At 42.0% G+C, this 22316-nt stretch overlaps 2 protein-coding genes across 3 annotated transcripts in view; one reads left to right on the forward strand and one right to left on the reverse strand.

Moving 5' to 3' along the window:
- Positions 1-2133, forward strand: part of LOC133410389 (MOB-like protein phocein) — a 12057-nt gene extending 9924 nt beyond the window's left edge. For both annotated transcript variants that reach the window (XM_061691514.1, XM_061691512.1), the window contains one exon: positions 1261-2133. In XM_061691514.1, coding sequence (XP_061547498.1) covers positions 1261-1395 — 135 coding nt within the window. In that variant the 3' untranslated portion in view covers positions 1396-2133. The remainder of the gene's footprint in view (positions 1-1260) is intronic.
- On the reverse strand, positions 822-20411 carry rftn2 (raftlin family member 2). Its single transcript, XM_061691511.1, has 9 exons — positions 20029-20411; positions 10481-10661; positions 9094-9202; positions 8032-8209; positions 7720-7938; positions 7325-7431; positions 6475-6578; positions 4814-4895; positions 822-3820 (listed from the first exon to the last, which is right to left on the reverse strand). Exons 1-9 carry the CDS (start codon positions 20165-20167, stop codon positions 3617-3619), a joined length of 1323 nt encoding a protein of 440 aa, XP_061547495.1. The 5' UTR covers positions 20168-20411; the 3' UTR covers positions 822-3616.
- Between the last annotated feature and the right edge of the window lie 1905 nt (positions 20412-22316).

Raw genomic sequence — 22316 nt, forward strand, 5'->3', positions numbered from 1 at the left:
AATGGATGCTATAAAACGCTGATTCCTTTCCTTACCCACCGATGAGGCACAAGGTTAGTGTTTGTGAATTTTGACGTAAAGTTGCTACGGTGAAGTTTTACCCCAACGTTAAGTTATTTTATTTATTATTATTTTTTTTATCCCCGCTTACGTTTGTTTGAAGACAAAAAAAAAAAAGGCTGAAAAGCAAAAAGTGCACGCAAGCGTTTACCTTGTTAGCTGTCTCAATGTTGGCATAGACACATTTTATTGTTTCACTCACCCAGTTGATTGAGAGTTGACTTCACTGAAGCTGTGTAGGCTGAGGCTCGGAGCGTATCAGACTTCTAAACATCGTGAATTTAAAGCGTTCCGGGAGAACCAGAAGGTTAGGCCCGGTTCCAATCGGTTCTCGATGCCCAACCCTAATGGCAGGTTAATTGAAGACTAAATCATCCGTTGGTGTGAATGTGAGTGCGATTGGTTGTTTGTTTATATGTGCCCTGCGATTGGCTGGGACATATAAACCGGGTCAGCTGGCATAGGCTCCAGCATGCCTGCGACCCTGGTGAGGATGAGCGGTACGGAAAATGGATGGATGGCTTAGCTGTCAGCTAATAATCAACATTTAAACATTTAATAATGAAATATTTTTCTGTGTGAAGTGAATCAATACGAGTTTCACTTTTTAAATTTACTTAAATTTTCCGTGATATTCTTATTTATTTAGATGCACGTGTATACAGTGTATAAGTCTACACATCGCTGTTAAATGCCAGGTTTTTGTGATGCAAAAAAAAAGAGCAAGATAAATGTCAAAACCTTACAATGCAAATGGGGGGGAAAAAAGCATTTTATTTTGAGGGGAAGTAAAAATAACAGTTTTTTTTAAATATATATATATAAATCATTAGCAGCAAAATAATCCTGAGGTACAAAGATATTGCCAAATGGAACATCAATAGCTTAGTTTGATATTACACAATATAACGTCTCACGTTCGTGGGGTGGCATGAAAAAGACGAGGCAAAAAAAATAACACGTCCTAAAGAGTACTGGGATTCCATGAAATAGTTATTTGCTGAAAAGCCTACCTAAGGACAAGTTCCCAAAAAATGTGAATGCCTAACCGCAAATATGCGGGAGTTCACTGTAGTACATTTTAGCTTAATGCTAAAAATTTCACCCGAAAGCTGAATATCTCTTACTTTTTGTTTGTAATGTGTTTCAACCACAGTCACGCATCATGTTGTTTTTTTTCCCCCCTTTGTGCACCGACAGAATGAAACGTTCCTGTGTCACCGCTTCACGCGCTTTGTGATGAAGTACAACCTGATGTCCAAGGACAACCTGATCGTGCCCATCCTGGAGGAGGAGGTGCAGAACACCTCGTCGGCCGGCGAGAGCGAGGCCTGAGGGAGACCCACGTGAACACGGCCACACCCACACACTACTGTACAGTGTACTAAGACCCCCCCCCGCCCGCACCATGTTCCTCCGTTGTCAACATTGTCGAGCATAAAAGGAAACCTGCGGGACAATTTAGTTACCTTCTCGTTTGTCAAAAAAGTACCACACTTCTCCTTTAGGGAACATTTTATCTTTTGAGCAGCTGGATTTGCAAAAAACTAAACATAATCACAGTGATCTATCTGTATTGTTGACAAAGACACACACTGACAGACACCTCTGTGTAAATAATAGCCTATTTGATCATGTTTCTGACACTGCTTCACTGTTCTCTTTTTCTACGTCTGCTTTGGTTTCGCTCTTTGCTTTGTGTAGCCTGCCATTTTGTGCAGAGAGGTGGTGGGGGCTCAATCAGTAATTTAGCTTGCCGACTTGTAGAGGCTCCGAAGAAAAACCTTCTCAAATGTAGGCGTGACTCATGCGTTAGTGAACAACCAAGAACTCCTAGCTGTCCAAGTGTGCTCCTGATATTCTTGATGTTCATAACGTGGCTGAAAAGTCCGCTTATAAGGCGTAACGTCGGCCATGTTTACACAACGCCAAACAGCGCCTAATTAAGTTATTTTGCTTAATCCAATCCACTTATGTTTTTTTAAATGGACCTAAAAAAAAAAAAAATTTAAAAACTTTGTTACTGTTTGTGACATTTTCATGTCTGTTAATAAAAGACTTATTATTCTGGAACTTGTGACATTGTTCATCAGAAATTAAAATTACATTTATTTGTTTCAATAGGCACTATCCATAAACGGAAGCAAATTATACAACTCAAAAACAAAACTGGAACTAATACTGACATTATGTATTCATACATGTTTTAAACAGTGTTTTCGTTATAATAGCAACATTTTATTAATGGAGGAAGGCTGGTTTACATTTACAAATAACACAATTGTGTACTTCTTATAATACTGCTGTAGTCCTTTGCAACATGATTTTAATATCTATGAACGCTTCGTTTAATTGAGTACCATGGACACTATTAATACTGTTAAAGCGAGAAAGATGTGTGAAATGGCACCACCCAGACTGGGAACCAACACGGCTGCCGTCCGGAAGGACTCTGCATAGCCAAAGGTATTGGGACGGGTTCCAGTTACAGGAAGTGAAACGTGAAGAAATTATGTATCTGAGGGAATTCAAATTAGTCCCAATACTTTTGTCCATATAGTGTAAATGCTGTGACCTCCTCGTGTGTACCAGGAAATAGTGACTGGAATGTAGCCGATCAAAAAATCCACAAGGGAAAAAAACTGACTGACTTTTGTGGATAAACCATCTCAAACCAATAAATAAAAACCCGACAGAGCACCGACTCACTCTCCTAATAGATAACAAAAACGATAGGGGCCTGCCTACTTGCAGTGGACCTCTAAACTTGTAAGGTATGGCAACATGAAAATTTAACTACAATTCTGGTCCATATGACCCAAAAGTAGATAGTGTAAAATCACATTGATCCCAACCTGTATGTTTAAAAAAAAAACACTTAGTATCTTTTCTTTGGATTCTTTTTACAAGGTTACCAGTTATAAGCCAAAAAGATGTAATGACACCACAGAACTTGAACATGAAAATACTTGTGGCCAGAATTGTCACTGAAAGGTAAAGTTCACTTCACATTTAAGTTTTACTGTTAAAAAAAATAAAAAAGGTAATTGAAAGACTAGCAACATTGACCTCCTGCTCAGCAACACCCTGAAACTGCTGACTGGCCAGTCACAGTGCAGCACAGATAAGACAGACAGACAGACACATTTTTTTGCCTTTTCAAAAAGGTAATTATAGCTGATTTTCTTTTTGTTCTGTTTCCGAAATCCAAGAGTAACCCTGATAAAAATAAAACTCTAGGGTGTCAAAAGTCCGACCTGCAGGCCCACCGGAAAGTCGTTATCCAACTTAAGGTCCATGTACTAGTACGCGCTTTTGTCTTCACTAGTAGTACTAGTAGTCGTCGTTAGAGAATACTAGCATATGGGCCTTAAGCAGGCTGTCAAGCATATCAAATAAATGCTTAAATGGCTTTCAATATGTTTTTCTCATTATGGCCTCGCTTCAAAACAACAAAGTGCAGAGTTCTCCCACAGCAGAGGATGAAAGTTTTGGGCGCATAGCCATGGAAGAAGTGGCTTTTCCTCCATCTGGAGATCTCATGACATCAGTCTGCTCACATGCACGTCACCTCCGCTTTGCCCTCCTCCTGGTCAAAGCCGCCCTCCTCCAGGTGCGACAGGGAGCTGGGGAACCCCCCTCCGAACACCGGGAAGCCGCCGATGCCCCCGGCCACATGGGAGACCTCCTGCTGAAGCGCGCCGCCGCTGACTGAGCGACTCACGGAGCGGCTAGAGACGTTGCTGTGCACTGACAGAACCTGCACATACAGGTGTTTCTATTATCATGTCCTGAAGTTATTCCATCCATTTTCAATCTGCGTTTGTACTCATTAGGGTCGCAGCTGACATGGAGCCTAGCCTTGCTGACTTTGGGCGAGAAACGGTGTGTCACTGGGCACATATAAGACAAACAACCATTCACATCTATGGACAATTTAGAGTCTTTAGTCAACCTAACATACAGTGGGGCAAAAAAATATTTAGTCAGCCACCAATTGTGCAAGTGGGAGAACTCGCACCAATTGTCCAATTGACCCAATTTGACCACCAAGGCGCAGGATCTGACCCCGCCTGTGCGGAGTTTGCATGTTCTGCCCGTGCCTGCGTGGGTTTTCTCCGGGCACTCTGGTTTCCTCCCACATCCCAAAAACATGCATTAATTGGAGACTCTAAATTGCCCGTAGGTGTGAATGTGAGTGCAAATGGTTGTTTGTTTCTATGTGCCCTGCGATTGGCTGGAAACCAGTTCAGGGTGTACCCCGCCTCCTGCCCGATGACAGCTGGGATTGGCTCCAGCACGCCCGCGACCCTAGTGAGGAGAAGAGGCTCAGAAAATGGATGGATGGATGTTCCATAAATTTGAGTCCATATTTTCTCTTCATTACAGACAGACAGTATCTAGTGAACAAGTGCTAAAAGTCTTGAATGTTTTTTTTTTACCTAATTATTTTTAAATTTCTTTGCACAATCCAATACACAGGCTATCATTTCTGCCCTAAGAACAACAATAATGCTCATTTATATATATATATATATATATATTATTGTGGTTGTTTTTAGTGGTGGCTGTTCTTAATACTGAATCATATTTGATTTAGTTGAATAAAAGCTTAGACATACAAGAAACAGCTTTTATGATGATGATGTACACCACTGCAAACAATCTCAATCAAGTGGCTTTACAGTAATTGCTGCAATCCCAATTTGACCACCAGGGCGCAGTGTAGACAGTTATTTTGTTCATTTCTCACCTGGTTCCTGTGTTGTGCTGCCGCCTGATTTCTGACGGGCCGCTGAAGGAAAACAACTTGCTTGGTGGCCAGATTCCCATCACTAACACGCACGAACATAGAACAATTAGCACTCCATACATACAACTCACCAAACACAAAATTTGCCGTTACAAAGATAATACAGTGAACAGTTCATTGCAGGGGATCGTTCCAGACCCAGCCACAACAGTGTAGGTGAAAATCCGCGAACCATCACTGCAGCCCTCCACCAGTCGGGGCTTTATGGCAGAGTGGCCCGACGGAAGCCTCTCCTCAGTGCGAGACACATGACAGCCCACATGGACTTTGCTAAAGAACACGTGAAGGACTCCAAGATGGTGAGATTCTCTGGTCTGGTGAGACCAAGATAGAATTTTTTGGCCTTAATTCTAAGCGGTATGTGTGGCGAAAACCAGGCACTGCTCATCACCTGTCCAATACAGTCCCAACAGTGAAGCATGGTGGTGGCAGCATCATGCTGTGGGGGTGTTTTTCAGCTGCAGGGACAGGGCGACAAGTTGCAATCGAAGGAAAGATGAAGTACAGGGAATATCCTGGACGAAAACCTTCTCCAGAGCGCTCAGGACCTCAGACTGGGCCGAAGGTTCACCTTCCAACAAGGCAATGACCCTGAGCACACAGCTAAAATAATGGAGTGGCTTCAGAACAACTCCGTGACTGTTCTTGAATGGCCCAGCCAGAGCCTTGACTTAAACCCAATTAAGCATCTCTGGAAAGACCTGAAAATAGCTGCCCACCAACGTTCACCATCCAACCTGACAGAACCGGAGAGGAACTGCATGGTCGAATGGCAGATGATCTCCAAATCCAGGTGTGAAAAACTTGTTGCATCATTCCCAAAGAGACTCATGGCTGTATTAGCTCAAAAGCTGCGACTAACTACTGAGCAAAGGGTCTGAATTCTTATGGTTGTGTGATATTTCAGTTTTTCTTTTTTAATAAATCTGCAAAAACTTCAAGATTTTTTTCCCGTCAGTATGGGGTGCTGTGTGTACATTAATGAGGAAAAAAATGAACTTAAATCATTTTAGAAAATGGCTGCAATATAACAAAGAGTGAAAAATTTAAGGGGGTCTGAATACTTTCCGTACCCACTGTACGTGAGAGCCTGCGTGTGAGAATTGTGGCCGACAGCAGCTTCTGTGTGAGTGTGCTCACTGTGTTTTATTGTCTTCCCGGCTTTCAATAAAGGGCTGAAAAGCGCATCAGCATGGTTAAATGACAATACAGTTTGCGTAAAGTACTCGTGCGCATATTTGTTCACCCATGTGTGATGTCATGTAATTTTTTGTTATACGTGTTATTTAGGCTCGTGTGCTAGCTAATACTATTGTGTTGAATAATTGAACTACTGAATACAGACGTTTATGTAACATGGGTTCATGATTGTGTACATGCTACAGGGATGGTATTAATGCTTTATGATCATATCCGTGTGAAGTGCTTTGCCACCATCTCGTGGCATCTATTCGCAATTACAAACCCCTTTTGCGCTCAGCCTCCGGCCTCAAGCCTATGACCAAATTACAGCCATGATGATATAGAGGACAGCATCCCTCCCTCTCGTGTGATAGTGCTTAATTGTGGGGTGAAAAATGTATTCATGTGCACATTTCTACCTGTCATGTCGTATGATGGGAGTGGGCAGCACGCACGTCAGCAGCCATCCAAACTCAGCCAGTGTGTGGAGCAGCGGCCCGTAGTCTGTTTTGACACTGGAACCCTGTATAGACATTTGACAACACGCACAAACATTCCTTAAAACAACACATAGTGTACATGGTCAAATAGAATTTGCCTGCATCCAAGATATAAAGGAGGAGCGTATATGCTGTGACATGATTCACAGCATATCATAGCACCCCAAGATACTGAGTATCGTAGCAATGAGCATCATACAGTAGGTGATGATGTCAAAGCTGAAGCCTCGTTCCACACAAAGATCCCACAAAATGGTTGCGTCAGAGCCGTAACAAGAGCTGGAATTTATCCGCCTTTGTTTTTTACAGTACCGAGACCCCAACTCAGGCGGGATACTGTTGCATCGCTGTGCATTTTCACACAGCGACACGGCATCGCACATACAGAGAATTAGATGACGTCAGCGCAAGCGTCAGGTGTGATGTATAAAATACTTGTCAGACAGCGACAACTGCTTTCAACCACCTCCGAAAGTGGAAAATTGCCAAGTCGACTTCTTGTTTCGCTGGTGTTTATACAAAACGGCGATTATGTGGGAATATGTTTTACAGGCACCACCCCAGCTCTTTTTTGGCTCTGAAAAATCCTCCTCGTCTTACCCACATTCCACCATTTACAGAGAACTGCAATGTGAAATTGGCTTTAGTAAGCGATATGACCTCCCAATGATGCTGCGACATGTTCTGTTTTTTCAGCAACTGAGCAAAGTAAATAACTCACAGTACAATTACAAAGAAGGCTCATAATAAGAAACAACATTTTCCTGACCTCAATGACGGTCCACTGCTCTACCACGATGGTGTCATTGGCAGGAGGGGCGGTGCTACTCTCTTCATACACAAAAAGGCCTTCCAGTGACCGTGGCACAGGCTCGCCTGAAACAAAAGCAACAATCATTTTGTTGTAATCTCTTTGGTCTCACAAGAAATGTGGATCACGGTTTTAGAAATAATCCTCAGAGTGAGAGCTCCCTAGTGTGAGAGGAATAGGAAATGAGGTTGTTAAGGCTACAGATACCGATCTAAAAATAAAGACAGCGAACAGCAGGAGGCAGCAGCCAGAGTCACAACAGGAAGTGCCGAATTTTATGCGCTAATCCCTCGTTTATGACTACTGAACTAACAGCACAATGGTTTCATGTGGGGACTGGATGTGGGCCCGACCTTTCGGGGTGTCCCAGTAGACGAAGGAGTCCACCAGCGACCAGCCTCTGCGGTAGTAGGCCGCTGTCAGTTCCAGCCAGTCAGCCTCCAGGGCGCTCACCACCTGGCCCTTCCTGGAGACGCGCATGGACAACGCCCCCTGGTGGTACTGGCACGCCAACGAGTCCAGAGGAGCACAACCCGGAGCCCAGGAGTGGAAGAAGACCAGAAGTCGCATGTCTGTGAAGAAAGAGTAATGGTCAATGACTGTTTTATCAGAATCCTCAAGAACATAACGAGAAGGATTCCCCAGAGAGGGTGACCGTGTCTCACCAGGACTGTACGTGTTGTCCTCCAGCTCGCGGTCTCCTGGGGGAGTGCGAGGGGGAGAGCACGGGGGTGAGCGGCAGCCCCTCTTTGGACTCTGCAGCCTGCTGCCATTGCTCAGCACGCTCACCTGCTGGAGGACTGAGCCGACAAAACGGACCCCACCGCGGGCACTGCTGTTCACCTTCGGGAGAGACAACAAAAACTATTAATGCGTTTAACACAGTGTGCCGTGTAATTTTTTTCTAATGTAAAATATGTGCCTTGGTTCAATAACAGTTGGCACACACTACAGTCGCGAATTGGGCGATGCAATTTTTCTAAGGTATGAAGGGCTGCACTGCAAAAACTCAAAATCTTACCAAAATTATTTGTCTTATTTCTAGTCAATAGTCATTTCATTACACTTAAAATAAGACTCATCACCTAAAAATGAACTTGCTTTTAAACAATTTTCACTTGTTTCAAGCTCATTTTTAACTTGAAATAAGTAATGCCAGTGGAGTAAGGAAAAAAATAAATGAAAAAAACATACTCCTAACAATAATCCAAACAAAAACTTCAGATTTTGATCTCTTCAGATCACAGATTTTGAGTTTTTGCAGTATATGCCTTCGCATCTCGCAACTGTAGTGTTTGCCAAACTTTATTGTACCTAGGCACATATTTTCAATCACCCAAAAAATATATAAATAAATAAATAAAATCACACGGGACACTACCAAACAAAAAATGGCACAAAAAGTGATCACAGTACACTGGTTGTGGTGTTTCGTGGGTGTGCTGGAACGGATTAATGGCATTTCAATTCATTTCAATGGGCAAAATTGATTTGATATACAAGTACATTAAGGTACGAGCTAGATCATGGAATGAATTAAACCGGTACGTCAAGGTACCGCTGTACTTGGTTCAAATGGAATGAATACCCTCGATGAGTAATAACCACTTAAAATGGCCAAAATTTGCTAAAAACGGCTACTTGAAGCATTTTCCGACACAGGTTCAGAACGATGTTCCACATTGTCGATGAAGGAAATTTTGTCAAATGACAGCTGGTACACTCACCCTGTCAATGAGCGCTCGAACAATGTCGCCCGTCAGCGAGTCTCCGGGTAGCGGCCACTCCTCCACCCTCAGCACCGGCACGCTGTGACACATGGACGCCGTCTGTTGACTTAAAAAAATGAGAATTTTTAAAAACGGCACATTAAACAGGATTTACAGAACAACTGGTGGTCATCCATCCATCCATCCATCCATTTTCCAATGTGGATGGATGGTGAAGTACCCGTAGAAAACCCACGCAAGCACAGGGAGAGGCCCCCCCCAAACCGAAGAACAGTGAGGCAGACATGCTAACCACTACCGCACTGTGCTGCCTATTGGCAATGTACATTTTGTTAATGCAGTGAATCTTCAGTAGAAGTTCAAACTGTTCGATCTTAATTTTTTTTCATTTCCCCACAAGGAATAATACAATGATTCCAAATGTTGAAATTCAAGCATTGGTATGTTTTAAGTAACAATTGTTATTTATGACACAAAATGTTCTGAGGACCCAGGTTCAAATCCGGCCTCGCTTGTGTGGCGTTTGCATGTTCTCCCCCCGTGCCTGCGTGGGTTTTCTCCAGTTACTCCGATTTCCTCCCTCATCCCAAAAACATCCATTGTGGGTTAATTGAGGACTCTAAATGGGTGCTTGTTTATATGTGCCCTGCGATTGTCTGGTGACCAGTTCCGGGTGTACCTGAACATATCTGAGTAGCGGACTATAAATATAAAAAAGCTAAATCATAAATGGAAATTTTTCACACAGTATGTAGAATATGTTGTGGTGACTTTCTGCTTGTACTGCAACCAAATAAATTCTCTTACCTCATTTAAGGCAGGAATTTAAATATGCAGAGAAAGAATGTGTTGAAAAATATTTTAAAAAATGCATCTATTGGGCTTGTTTCGATTCATTCAAATTTGTCAAACTAAATTACAAAACTACGAGATAAACGCCAGCTTGTGTTTAAGCATATTTCAAAATCTCTCAATGTAATTGAAACATTAAAATATGTTTGTGTGTGGAAATTACTTTGAGGACAATTTTGTGTCTTTTAGGGGAGATTTCCAAGTCAAAGACCATTACTTCCACCGATTTAATATTAAGATACAATGAATACGCTCATTGTTAATATATGCAGACCTGTGAAATCTCCTCTCTCTATTGGCTGGTGGATGTTGTCAAGTGGCTTTCCAGCCACTAGAAATCAGTGTTTCGGGACAAACGAGTCAGGCCCTTCTGGCTCGCCAGCGTGACCTTCTTGCAGAGTTTTGCATGAAATATGCAGCTGGCTCCATCAATCATTCATGGTTTTACTCGACATTTTGCTGCCGAGTGAGGCGGCGTGCGCGTGATCTTTGTTTTAGAATTTTTCAAGTCGAGTTTAGAGTGTCAACTTACCTCAGTCTGGGCCTGGCCAGGACGGCGCGATAGAGCAGGCTGAAGGGCAGCGAACGGGTGCGGCCCACGGAGAGGATGATGGGGTGCAGGGCGGCCAGGACGTAGCCCTGCGTGTAGTACGGCTGCAGCGCCTGAGGCAGCTCGGCCAGCGACGACACGTACTGCACTGTTGGGCGGCTACCTGTATCAAGGAGTAGGACAGGATCCAGCTGGTTAGCCCATTATTATGAACAACAACAACAAAAGTCAAAACATGAAGTCATTCTAGATGACATTTACTGTACTGAGGGTATCTTTTTTTTTTTAAGTGTTTAAAGCATGTGGGAGAGGTACAACTATGTTGAAAAGTCAGTAATGTCTCTCTGTGTCACAGATTTTCACCTATGGCCCGGTACACACAAAGACTGCTTTTGTCCCGATTTTGGCCCTTCCCAACCAAGGACGTCAAAGGCCAGACTATTTTACAAGATTATCCTTTGGTTTGAGGTATGTTAAGAGTGGATTCGTCCTGATGATGGGGTCTAAAACGGGTCGGGCCGACAACCTTAAACATTGACCATGTTCAATGTTTACAAGCAAAAGTTTTTATATGTGGGGAAAGCCGACTTCCCTCGAGTCATGCGCCCCAGACTGACGAACACGGAAATGACTGTAAATTAAAAAAAAAAAACCTACGTTTCACCTGATGTTTTCAACCTGGTTGTATTTTTATTTTTTTAAAGTCTCTGAGAGTTCTGGTCTGTGCCGTAAACCAGAAATTGAATAAAAATGTAAAAAATAGAAAAAAATGCCACACTGCACGACCAGCACTCTGGTTAACACTGTGCGTGAAGCATCTCACGTCCAGCCACTTCCACAGCATATCATTAGCAATCTTTTTAGCATTTTCCGTGGTCACGAACGAATGAGGGCATTTTACTTGCTGATTTTCCATTCTGATTTTCCACTGCCACAGTCGCTTCCAGTATTTCTCTTGTACACAGCGCCACGGAACAGTCACCTATCAGCTGCGATGGGAATTGATTCAACCTTTACTTTGGCCGTATTTCTTCCGCTCTTCTCAAAAGAGAATTATTTTCCTTCAGTGGTTCTTGGAATGTATACCTTATTTAACTGTCACATTTACTGCTGATTTGTGCTGTCCCCCCCGCCCTCATGAAACCATTACTTTAGGTGGTGTGTAAAAGAATGACCACTTGGTCAGTTCCTTTAAGAGCCTTCCCCGTCCAGGCATTAACGGTCCAAAGATAAACAACTATAGCAATAACAGCGTGGTACGCTTTGTCCTAATAAATAATCAGTACAATCTGCATCATTATTTTGTCACTTTTCATATTTTTCTGGGTGTAACAATAAGTGACACGTTGCTGTCGAAAGAAAAGCTACAAATTTTGTTTTTTCAGTGCTTCGGTCGAAGTCTTTTCAAGTCAGTGGGTTCAAGTCTAAGTCAAGTCACGAGTCACTGCTGTTCAAATCCTGGTTGAGTTGCAAGTCTTGTAACATATTGTCAAGTCGAGTCTAAAGTCATCAAATTCATGACTCGAGTCCAAGTCATGTGACACGAGTACACACCTCTGGTATTTGGGATGCTATATTGGCTCTATGGTGCCTCAGCACACGTGAAAAATGAATTAAAAATCGTCCACACATTGAATGACGAGAGGCCTGAATCAGGTCATTTGAATTTCTCAAGCTTATCTACACTACGTCACTAGTGAAGATCTCGGCCCATCTCTCTGCCTCCGAGCCAGTGCTGTCAACATAATCAGGTGCGCTCACAAGTAGTCAGGGTTAGGGCTTCCGATCAGAGGGAAGGGGGTGGTCTCAGGCAAATATGGAGAAAGCGGATACAAATGTGTGCGAATGTGAGTATGAATGTTCGTTGGTCTATATGTGCCCTGTGATTGGCTGGCATCCAGTCCAGGTGTACCTCGCTTATTGTCCAAAGTCTTTTGTGATAGGCTCCAGCACACCCGCGACCCTAATGAAGCGAAGCGTTACTGAAAATGGATGGATGGATGTTAAAAATCTTTGCGTCTTCCTGGCTTTAGTATGTCCATCTCTAATAGGAGCGTCAATTTAAGTGCTCGTCTGGAAAACATATCTGCTGCTTTGTATCCTGTCTGTGTGGTGCTGCGGCGAAAATGCTAATGTTAGTGCTGCCCGTGCTGCAATGCTTGTGCGTCACCACATGACCACATCCCTGAATAAACTTGTTTGTTTTTTGCGCACCTCCTCCTAAGTGATGTCAGTGGCAGCGATGCGGAGCTTAAAAAGTAGTCATGGCCCCTTTTTGAAAATGCCCTCCCTCATAAGCTATTGAGGAGCCGACTTCACAGAAACCCCAGTGAACCCGTTTGAAGTACACAGCTCCAGTTTACTGGCATTGCTGCAGGACCAAACGCCCATTCCGATTGACGGATACAAAACAACACAACATTCCTTCACTGCAACTTTCACCACAACTCCTTTCATTTAAGTACAACGTGGATCACTAAAGTCTTAAAGGGTCACTCTGGCAAAACGGGCAACAAGGCTGTATTTAATGTCTCCCCCATAGGACCATACATGCACGCATGCACACAGTGTTTTCAGTGGCAACAGGCAACACCCCCTCCCATCCCGCTGCCACTCGCCCTGTCACCAACACACTGGGGCCTCTGTTCACTGCAACAAAAAGTGAGAGAACAAAATAAAGGCTGGGTGGAATGGCAAAGAGGGTGAAAAATGAAAAAGATGGGAGGTGGGAAGTGCAGGGCAAGAGGGGGTTATTTAAGGGGTCCGACAAGAGGTGTCTTGTGAGGGATAGGGGACTGGGGGACGTTTGGGGTTTTTTTTGCAGCAAAAAAGGACTTACAAGATGGAATTTATGAGTCCTTTAGGCAAGATGTGAGAAGGAGAAATCTTCCTGGCAACAAGGAGTTCAGGAAACCAGAGTAACGTCATAATTGATTATCTCGTCTACTATATCAGTATGGGCTGACAATTATTTTCCTTCACTTCCTAATATCTCGAGAAATCTGCCAGAGAACAAGCAGGCCACTAAGCAAACCAGACGGACCGTGAAAGGTTAGCAGACACACTAACATACCAAAACAACACTCTCATATCGCTACCAGGATTGAACTCAATTTAATGAAATAGTAGTGGCTTGTCTAATTTTAATAATGTGCAGGAATCTTTTTGCAACAGCCTACTTTGTTATTGTGCGAAAGCTGTGATGTCATTAACAGAGTGTCCGAAAGCGGTTAGGAATGAGCTCACTATATAGTCCACTATATAGTGCAACCCTATATGGGGAGTAGGAAGTAGTGAGTGAGTGCACAATTTCGGACACTGCATAGCTTTGAAACAAGTTGAAAAAACATCTACCATCTTGGCAAACAGGAACTGTATCAGGCAACAACACAAACTGAAACGTTCCAAAATGTGTTTTAAGTTTCTAACAATTATTTCTATTCCTAATATGTCAAGAAGAAATATACGAGGCAACAAGCAGCTCAAGAAACAAAAGTGACACAAGCACAGAGTAATTTTAGCATCGACGGAGAGCCAGCAGCTTTGAGCAACTGGTCTTCTTCATCATTCCTTCCCCTTGTAAAATAAGCATGCTATCACTAACATCTAATTTGGCATTATATGGTCAAATTAAAGGTTGCTAGGAGATCAATATGATGATGCAATCTAAATGAAGTCAATCTTATCTGAAGAATATCTCCAACCTTCTAGTTGTGAAGTGAATGTTCAGGACACAAACTCACAAAAGGCCTGAAAATAATGGGGGGGGGGGGAGAAAAAAATATGAAACAGAATTAACGGGTGCTAATGCTAATATGCTCATTAAAGGCACTAAACCTCACTAATGTTCCCATTTATATGATGACACGACATTATCTCTGTAGCAGACACATGCAACCAAGATGGAGAGTGGCTCCAAGGCCGTCGATTAGCAATGACAGACATCCGCGCGTGCGCACCAGCCTTCGACTCCCCTCCAGATTTATTCATCAAAATCCCGACTTTAATCGGAAATAATCCGGTGCGGCCCGTTAGATGGGCAGATTAGACAGAGATTATAGAAAACCCAGACTCAAACCTGGAAATGATGACTGACACCAATGCCCTGTTTCATAAATGGAACAGGGAACAATCTATCGTATATTTTATAATTGAAAAATCTCACGGAACACCAGCAAACAAAAAGGCCACAAAAAGTGGATACATTAATTACTGTGTGTACTTCCTGCCATCTAATAGAAGCCCATTTATCATTTGTTTGGTCTGTCACTCTGCCTCACTGGCATAAATAGATGAACAAAGATACATTATTTATTATAAATATAATTTTTGGAGCAATTAAGTACACAAGTATATACAGTAGATGAACAGGTCATTTAAATAGACACATTCCTCCATCTTGTGATCGGATCGGTGAGCGTTTTTTATTTTTCAACTCGCTGATCGGCCCTAAAAATCCTGATCGCGTAAAGCCTAATTATTACCCACTGGTGGCTAAGGGATGTACACCAGGAGGAGCGCAAAGGAGACATGAAATCAGGATGCACAAAATGTTTAATTCTTTAATTATTTACATTTGATTTAATTATGTCATTATTGTATGTTTTTATAAAATAGAATACCTTGCTTTTTTTTTTTTCTTACTAAAAACATGTTTCAAAGAGGTTAGTGTTTTTTTTTGCGGTGCCGGAATGGATGAATACCATTTCCATTCATTTCCATGGAAAAAGATGATTTGAGGTACAAGTGTGGTTACCAAATAAATTAAATTCGTAAGTAAAAGGCACCACTGCATTTTAAACATCACACCCACAGAAGCTGGTGCGGAGGTCATCTAAATATCTGATTTCGGGATGTCGATGTGTGAAAACGCGTACAGTTGCAGCAATATCGTGCTTCACTTGGTTCTGTGTAACAGGCAACGGCAGGTAAATGCCAGATCTTCTGTTTCGTCTCTGAGCTTCAAAAATCATTATAATTGGATTTGTTGGAATTAAAGTATATATCAGTACATTTTCAGATTGGCTTCTCTGATTGGCTGGGAGAAATTGTAATGTTCATATATTGAGGTCTGTAGCATTCATTGTGGCTTGAGCTATCAAATATGGTTCCTTGTAAAGAGCGACTTACACTTTTTTTTTACCTCATAGTCAAATAAAATATGACTAATTCTTGATTTCTTTTTGGCTAAACAATTAAAATAGAGAACGGCGACTCATTGATATGAATTAAAATAAATAAATAAATACAAAAATCCGCTTTTAATGTCTTTCTAGTGATGAGCACCACCTGACCCACATCTGGACTAAAATCTCCTCGCTACCAACCAAGCCTTTCTAGGACACACGCGATCACAACTGTCAAACGCTTAACTTTCAACTTGAATGCAGAAACGCAGCAATTAGCCCAGCCCCGCGCTCACTCCCATCCTCCCACAGCTCCCATTGCAGCTCCCAGTCAGCTTGGCCTCATTCCACACCCCCTAAGAGGAAACAGGGGCACGGTGAACCAAATGCAACTCGCGGCGAAAGCGTTTCCTGGTGTTCTCTTACAGTCGTGGACATTGGGATGAGAAAATGCTGTCGGAAAATACGCATTTGTGGGGCATCTGTCAGCCAGGTGCACCTCAACCATGATCACATTCATTCCAATGCGGACATACTCGCATAGTTTTTGGTTCTGCCGCCAGCAGGTTTCCCTCCAAATCTTGCCAACGGCCCTGTACTGTGAAGTTACTTCAGTCCACTGAGCTTTCTATAGCATCAAACAGCCTTTTCATTGTGTTTCCAAACTGGACTGGGCTGCCGCAGATACCATTGCTTTAATCTTGCAAGCACATTTGGAGGCACAGATGGTTTGTTGGGTGTAAATTCTATTGGTTTTATATCCTTGTGACACGACGGGATGGGATCGAATTTGGACCTGGTCCACGGCATCCATCCAAGTTTTGCATACTGCTCATCAACGAGGTCACGATATCCAAACAATCCGCTTGAAACTTTTAGGAATGAAATAATCATCAATTTTTAATGATTCTAAAGATGCAATTGTTATGTAATGCAGAGGGTCCCAATAACTTTATAGAAATCAAACAATGCAATTTTAATCCACTTAAAAATATTAAAAACATTCTCAAGTGGCCACCAAAAATACTGAAACCCTCTTAAATGTGTGGGAATTGTGGCACTTTCTTAAAATTGTCACCTGTAATTTTTAGCCTCTTTCTCAAAACAATAACTTCATTCATGACTGATAAGATTCAAGAATGTTCTTGTAATCTTAATAACCAGTACGACCGTTTCTGTGTGCAAAAAATGAGAAGCCAATAGACTTTAAATGAAATCAAACTAAGAATCTTGAGGTAGCCGAGCTAAAATTTTCGTACATGTTCACACAGTCTAATCACCAGTGCTCTGCTAGTAGCAATGCCTGTTTTCCCTAAACGCTAACATTTCTACGGGACAACAAACAATCAACTGCTTTAACGTTCTTGTCTGCTCTTATTGTGTCTGCCTGCTTGTTGACATGAAGGTCTGCCATTCACAAATGAATCGCAGTTTCCTTCCAAATGCGTCATCAACAGACCACATGAATGGATTAGCCTTGTGGAGAGAAAAAAAATAATCAATCAGATGAACCTCCCAGATTATAACAAACCAATTTTTTTTATTTTTTTTTACATTTCTGATGCACGGCCACCACATGCCCACAACTGTGTGTGTGCATGCGATACTATACTATTGCTTCGGAAGGAAAAACCTTCCCTGACCTATTTCTCCATCATCTGAAAGAAGGAGCCTGTTGCTGGGAAGAAAACTAAACTACAAGATGACATCTGAACACACTTGAACGTAGCAAACTACGGGCAGTGGGCCATATACAGCCCGTGAGAGCATTTAATCCGGTCCGCCATGCAATTTTAAAAACACATAAAACCTCGGAGAACTGTAATAAAAAGCCCCCCCCAAAAAAACTCCCAAATGGTCATCATATGTCATCCAATTTCCATGTCTCACCCTGTATAGTCAATTTAGTGGCACTTTAAAGGCATCACTGGGAAATAAAACCACATTTGGGAACAATAGTATAAATCAGTAGTATGTTTGGGGGTCGAGGATGCATGGGTGCTGTTTCGTAATTAGAAACCATGTGTTCAAAATGATCCTCCCTTTTTAAAGGTATTAAAAGAAATGACTTACAGATTATTTGATTTTAAAGAAATGCACCAGAAGTGCACATGCATATCCACATGCACCCATGACTCTACATAACTTCTACTGACAACCCAGACTAAATTTAGCTCCTCCCCGACATACTAATTTATTATTCTCTCAGTCTAGATATACAGTGCCATGAAAAAGTATTGGCCCCTTCTCAAATTCTTATATTTTTTCATAGTTTCCCCACTTTATTGTTTAAAAATCATCAAACAAATGTAAATATCAGACAAACATAACCCAAGTGAATTTAAAATGGTGATTTGATTTATTAAGGGAAAAAAAAACAAAAAACTATTCAAAGTTACCTGGCCCTGTATGAAAAAGTAATGCCCCCCTAAACCGAATAACTGGTTGGGCCATCCTCCGCAGCAACAATTGAAATCAAGCATTTTCTCTAACTGGCAATGAGTCTTTCACATCTCTGTGGAGATATTTTTGCCCACTCTTCCTCGCAGAATTGTTTGAATTCAGCAAAAAAATTAGAGTTTTCGAGCATGAACGGCCTTTTTAAGGTCATGCCACTGCATTTCAATCGGATTAAAGTCTGGACTTTGACTAGGCCACTCCAAAACTTTCATTTTGTTTTCTTAAACCATTCAGAAGTTGACTTGCTGGTGTGTTTTGGATCGTTATCCTGTTTCAGGACCCAAGTGCGCCTCAGCTTGAGGTCACAAACTGATGGCTGAACATTCTCCTGCAGGATTTTCTGTTAAAGAGCAGAATTTATGGTTTCATCAATCACAGCAAGTTGTCCAGGTCCTGCAGGATCAAAGTAGCCCAAGACCATGACACTACCACTACCATGTTTGACTGTTTGTAGGAAGTTCTTTTCTGAAATGGTGTGCTACATTTACGCCAGATGTAACGAGAAACACCTTGCAAAAAGCTCAACTCCCATCTCGTCAGTCCATATGATATTCGCTCAGAAGTCTCAGGAATCATTCAGATGTTTTTTTTTTCTTTTTTGCAAAAGTAAGATGAGCCTTTATGTTATTTTTGCTCAGCAGTGGCTTCCTTAATGTTGTGTCATGAACACTAATCTTAGCTGAGGCAAGCAAGCTGCAGTTCATTAGAAGTTGTCCTGAGTTCCTTTGTTGCCTCCTGGATGAGTCATTGCTCATCCAGGAGGCAATGGGAAGGTTCACCACTGTTCCATGTTTTCTCCATGTGAGGATAATGGTTCTCCATATGGTTCATGGAATTCTAAAGCTTTAGAAATGGCTTTTGTAACCCTTTCCATACTGCTCGATGTCAATTACTGTACTTTATTTCTTGACTGTTCTGGAATTTCTTTGTATCGTCTCATTTTGTTGCAGCTTTTTTTAGATCTTTTGTCTGACTTGATTTTGTCGGGACAGATTCTGCTTAAGTGATTTCTTTATTGACCACATCTGGAGTTAATCAGGCTTGGGTGTGATCAATGAAAATTAACCAAAAACTGCGACTAACCACCATTAATTCATGATTTAACAAAGGGGGGGGGGGGGGGGGGGGGGATTACTTTTTCACACAGGGCCAGGTAACGTTAAATAGTTTTTTCATAATGATAAACGAAATCACCATTTAAAAACAGCATTTTAAGTTCAATTGGGTTGTATTTGTCTGACATTTACATTTGTTTGACAATCTTAAACAAAGTGGGGAAACTATGGAAAAATATAAGAATTTGAGAAAGGGGGGGTGGGGGGACAATACTTTTTCATGGCGCTGTAACCCTGGAACCTTGACACTAATCACTACTTTCCTATTAGCCAGGGCTTTGGCACCATCTTAAGAGTGACAGAAGAGCACAAAAAAATGCAAATAGGTGAGTTTTTCTCAGGTGTTCCACAGAAAGAAACCGGTGAATTCATGAAAAGGTGGTTTTTCACCCTACCGGCATAAAGCAGTTTAGTTTCTACATTTTCACAAAAGTCAACAATTCTAATAATTTAAAAAGGTTTAAAATACTGGCTTGTCATATAAAGCAACTTAACTGTGAGGTGGCATCTGTAAAGACAAAGTTGAAGGTGGTGATAAAAGAGAAAGTGGGCAAACTATTTAAAAACATATTACTTAATACAGTTCCAAAAAATGTATGTGCCGAAATGAAGGCCCCCCGCCCCCTTTGGGGGAAAAACCCCCCCAAAAACTTTCTACTAAAAGGATGCCTGGTACTGTCTGTAATTGAGTAAATAAATACTCCAAGCGCCGCTTTTAAGGAAACACAGTTCATGTCCATATTGGACCCCACTTTAATGAAGAAACGTCAAAATTCAAAAATCTAAACGTGAATAGAACTTTTGTAAATGGCATCACTACATGTTGTACCTTCCAAGCTAAAGTCCAGGAGGACATAATCGTAGACGGTCTCAGTCTTGGTCTCCACTTGAGGTCTCTTCAGCGTCGAGTAGATCTTCCCGGGGCTGCTGTCCTCCGGGTCCTCCAACTTCCTCAAACCGCAGCCCATGGCCTCAGAGGCGGGGAGAGTGAAGCGGAGGAGCCGCTCAAAATCTCTCTGGTTCACTCTTTTGTTCGCCCACACTAACGGGCCGCGGTCATCCCCCGAGCCGTACGCGGTGGTGGTCCTCTGCGAGAGCTCCGTCCCAGTGGAAGCGGGACAAAGAGAGTCCAAGTCGGAGTTGAGAAGCAGAAGGAGCTCGGTCACTTGTGCCGCTGCGGTGAGGCGGAATGGTTTCTCGCCCCCCCAGGAGAAAAACTTTCCCACGTCGTCAAGAGGGCGAAAATGGAACAACTTCCTTTTCGACTTTTCAAATTAAGACAGAGCTTCCGTCTTTTCACTCCGCAGGCTGATCGGATCACTTGGCCCGGTAGGGATTGTTGAGCCACTCATTTCGAGATAAAAGAAGTGCGTTGTGAGTCGTAACTACTGGAATCACAATCTCGCTTGTACTAGATAGCAACAATCTACTTGAGGCGAAAGTCGCAACATCTCCAGTTCATTTATATTCATTTTTCAACGTAGCTGTAATAAGCTTTACTTCCTTTGTCATAATTTCATTGGTTTTGTGCTTTTATTTTGAAAATGTCTAAAGTGACAAGAAATTTGGCATATGGCAACAGATTCCTTTGTGTTCACTGAAATGTTTAGAATTTTTAGCTTGAAAACAATTTAAAACATCATTATTCATGACAATTATTTTTTTTACAAAACATGAACATTATATCAATACACTTTGTGTATACAATATACTTTAAACATTTTGAACTAAGCTGTTTCCAGGCAAAATTTCAAAATCACACATGAGGAAAATCACCCATAAATATTGTGTAATTGTATAAATTTTTTCGTTGGTGTTTAAATCTCACGCTCAGATCAGTTTGCATGTTGACCCTGTGCTGGTGTGGGTTTTCTGCGGATACTCCGGCTTCCTCCCACGCCTCATGCATGTTAGGTGTATTGAAGACTAAACTGTCCGGGTGTGCGTGCGAGTCAACGACTGTTTGTCACATGAGCCCTACGATAGACTGGCAATCAGTCCAGGGTGTGCCCTGCCTGGCTCCAGCTCATCAACGACCTTAATAAGGACAAGCCCTACATAGAAAATGTATGGACGGAGGATAAAGCACTCATACTTGTGAAATAATTTTCTCCATATTTGACCAACAGCTGCTCTTCCTCTGCACACGGCTCATCTCCATATTTTTAATCTTTTTTTAAATCTGGATTCTGGACCGTCCTTTGGGAAGAAGCAGTATCCTCTTCCCATGTCTCCATGGTAACGGTGGCTCAGGTCCTGTCCCTGCTTGACGCATCTGGACTGAAGGCCTTGTGACCATATTTATTCGTCTTGTTGGTCTATTTATAACTGGTCATCCTGTTTTTCCGCCCATAAACACAATATTTCATGGAATATTTGTAAATTCTGACCAGACATTTACTTCCTGTTTGAGTGTCCATGCAGGATGAGGGATCCTCGTCCTGTTTTGCCCGATTTGATCCCAATGCAAAAGTCTAAATCCAGAAGAAATAGAGAACAGAAATGTATATGGAGCTGCAGACAGAAGATTGGAAGATTTCTGTCCCCTAGACTGATTCACTCGCAAATACTTTGCTGTCAGTTATGGAAAGCTGAACTGCTACCATGGAAGGGCACATTACCTTATTCTTCTCAATACAAAACTGTCATGGAAATATGAGTTTAGAACATCCAGTAATTGAGCGATAATTTTTCCCCATAATCGATCGAGTAAATTTAGTCTGTCACACTTGGCTTATAATACACCAAATATTCAATTTAGACTTTGTGGAGTTATTGATATCGTCTGTAACTGGATGCATGAATTGTACAGTCAAGTTCTAGTAATCACTAGAATGTAGGTCTTAAGACAGGTGTCAAACTCATTTTTGTCAGGGTCTACATTGTAGTTATGGTTTCCCTCAGCGGGCCGTTAGGACTGTGAACCCATATAAATGTATGATCACCTCATAATATTGCATACACACAACAAATTGATGGAGAACTATTTAACCACGTTTTCTGTTTACAACATTCAATAAACGTTTGGGAACTGAGGACACTAATTGTTGAAGCTTTGTAGGTGGAATTCTTTCCCATTCTTGCTTGATGTACGGCTTCGGCTGTTCTACAGTCCGG

This window comes from Phycodurus eques, chromosome 12, assembly GCF_024500275.1.
Source record: "Phycodurus eques isolate BA_2022a chromosome 12, UOR_Pequ_1.1, whole genome shotgun sequence".
In the NCBI taxonomy this organism is placed as follows: domain Eukaryota; kingdom Metazoa; phylum Chordata; class Actinopteri; order Syngnathiformes; family Syngnathidae; genus Phycodurus; species Phycodurus eques.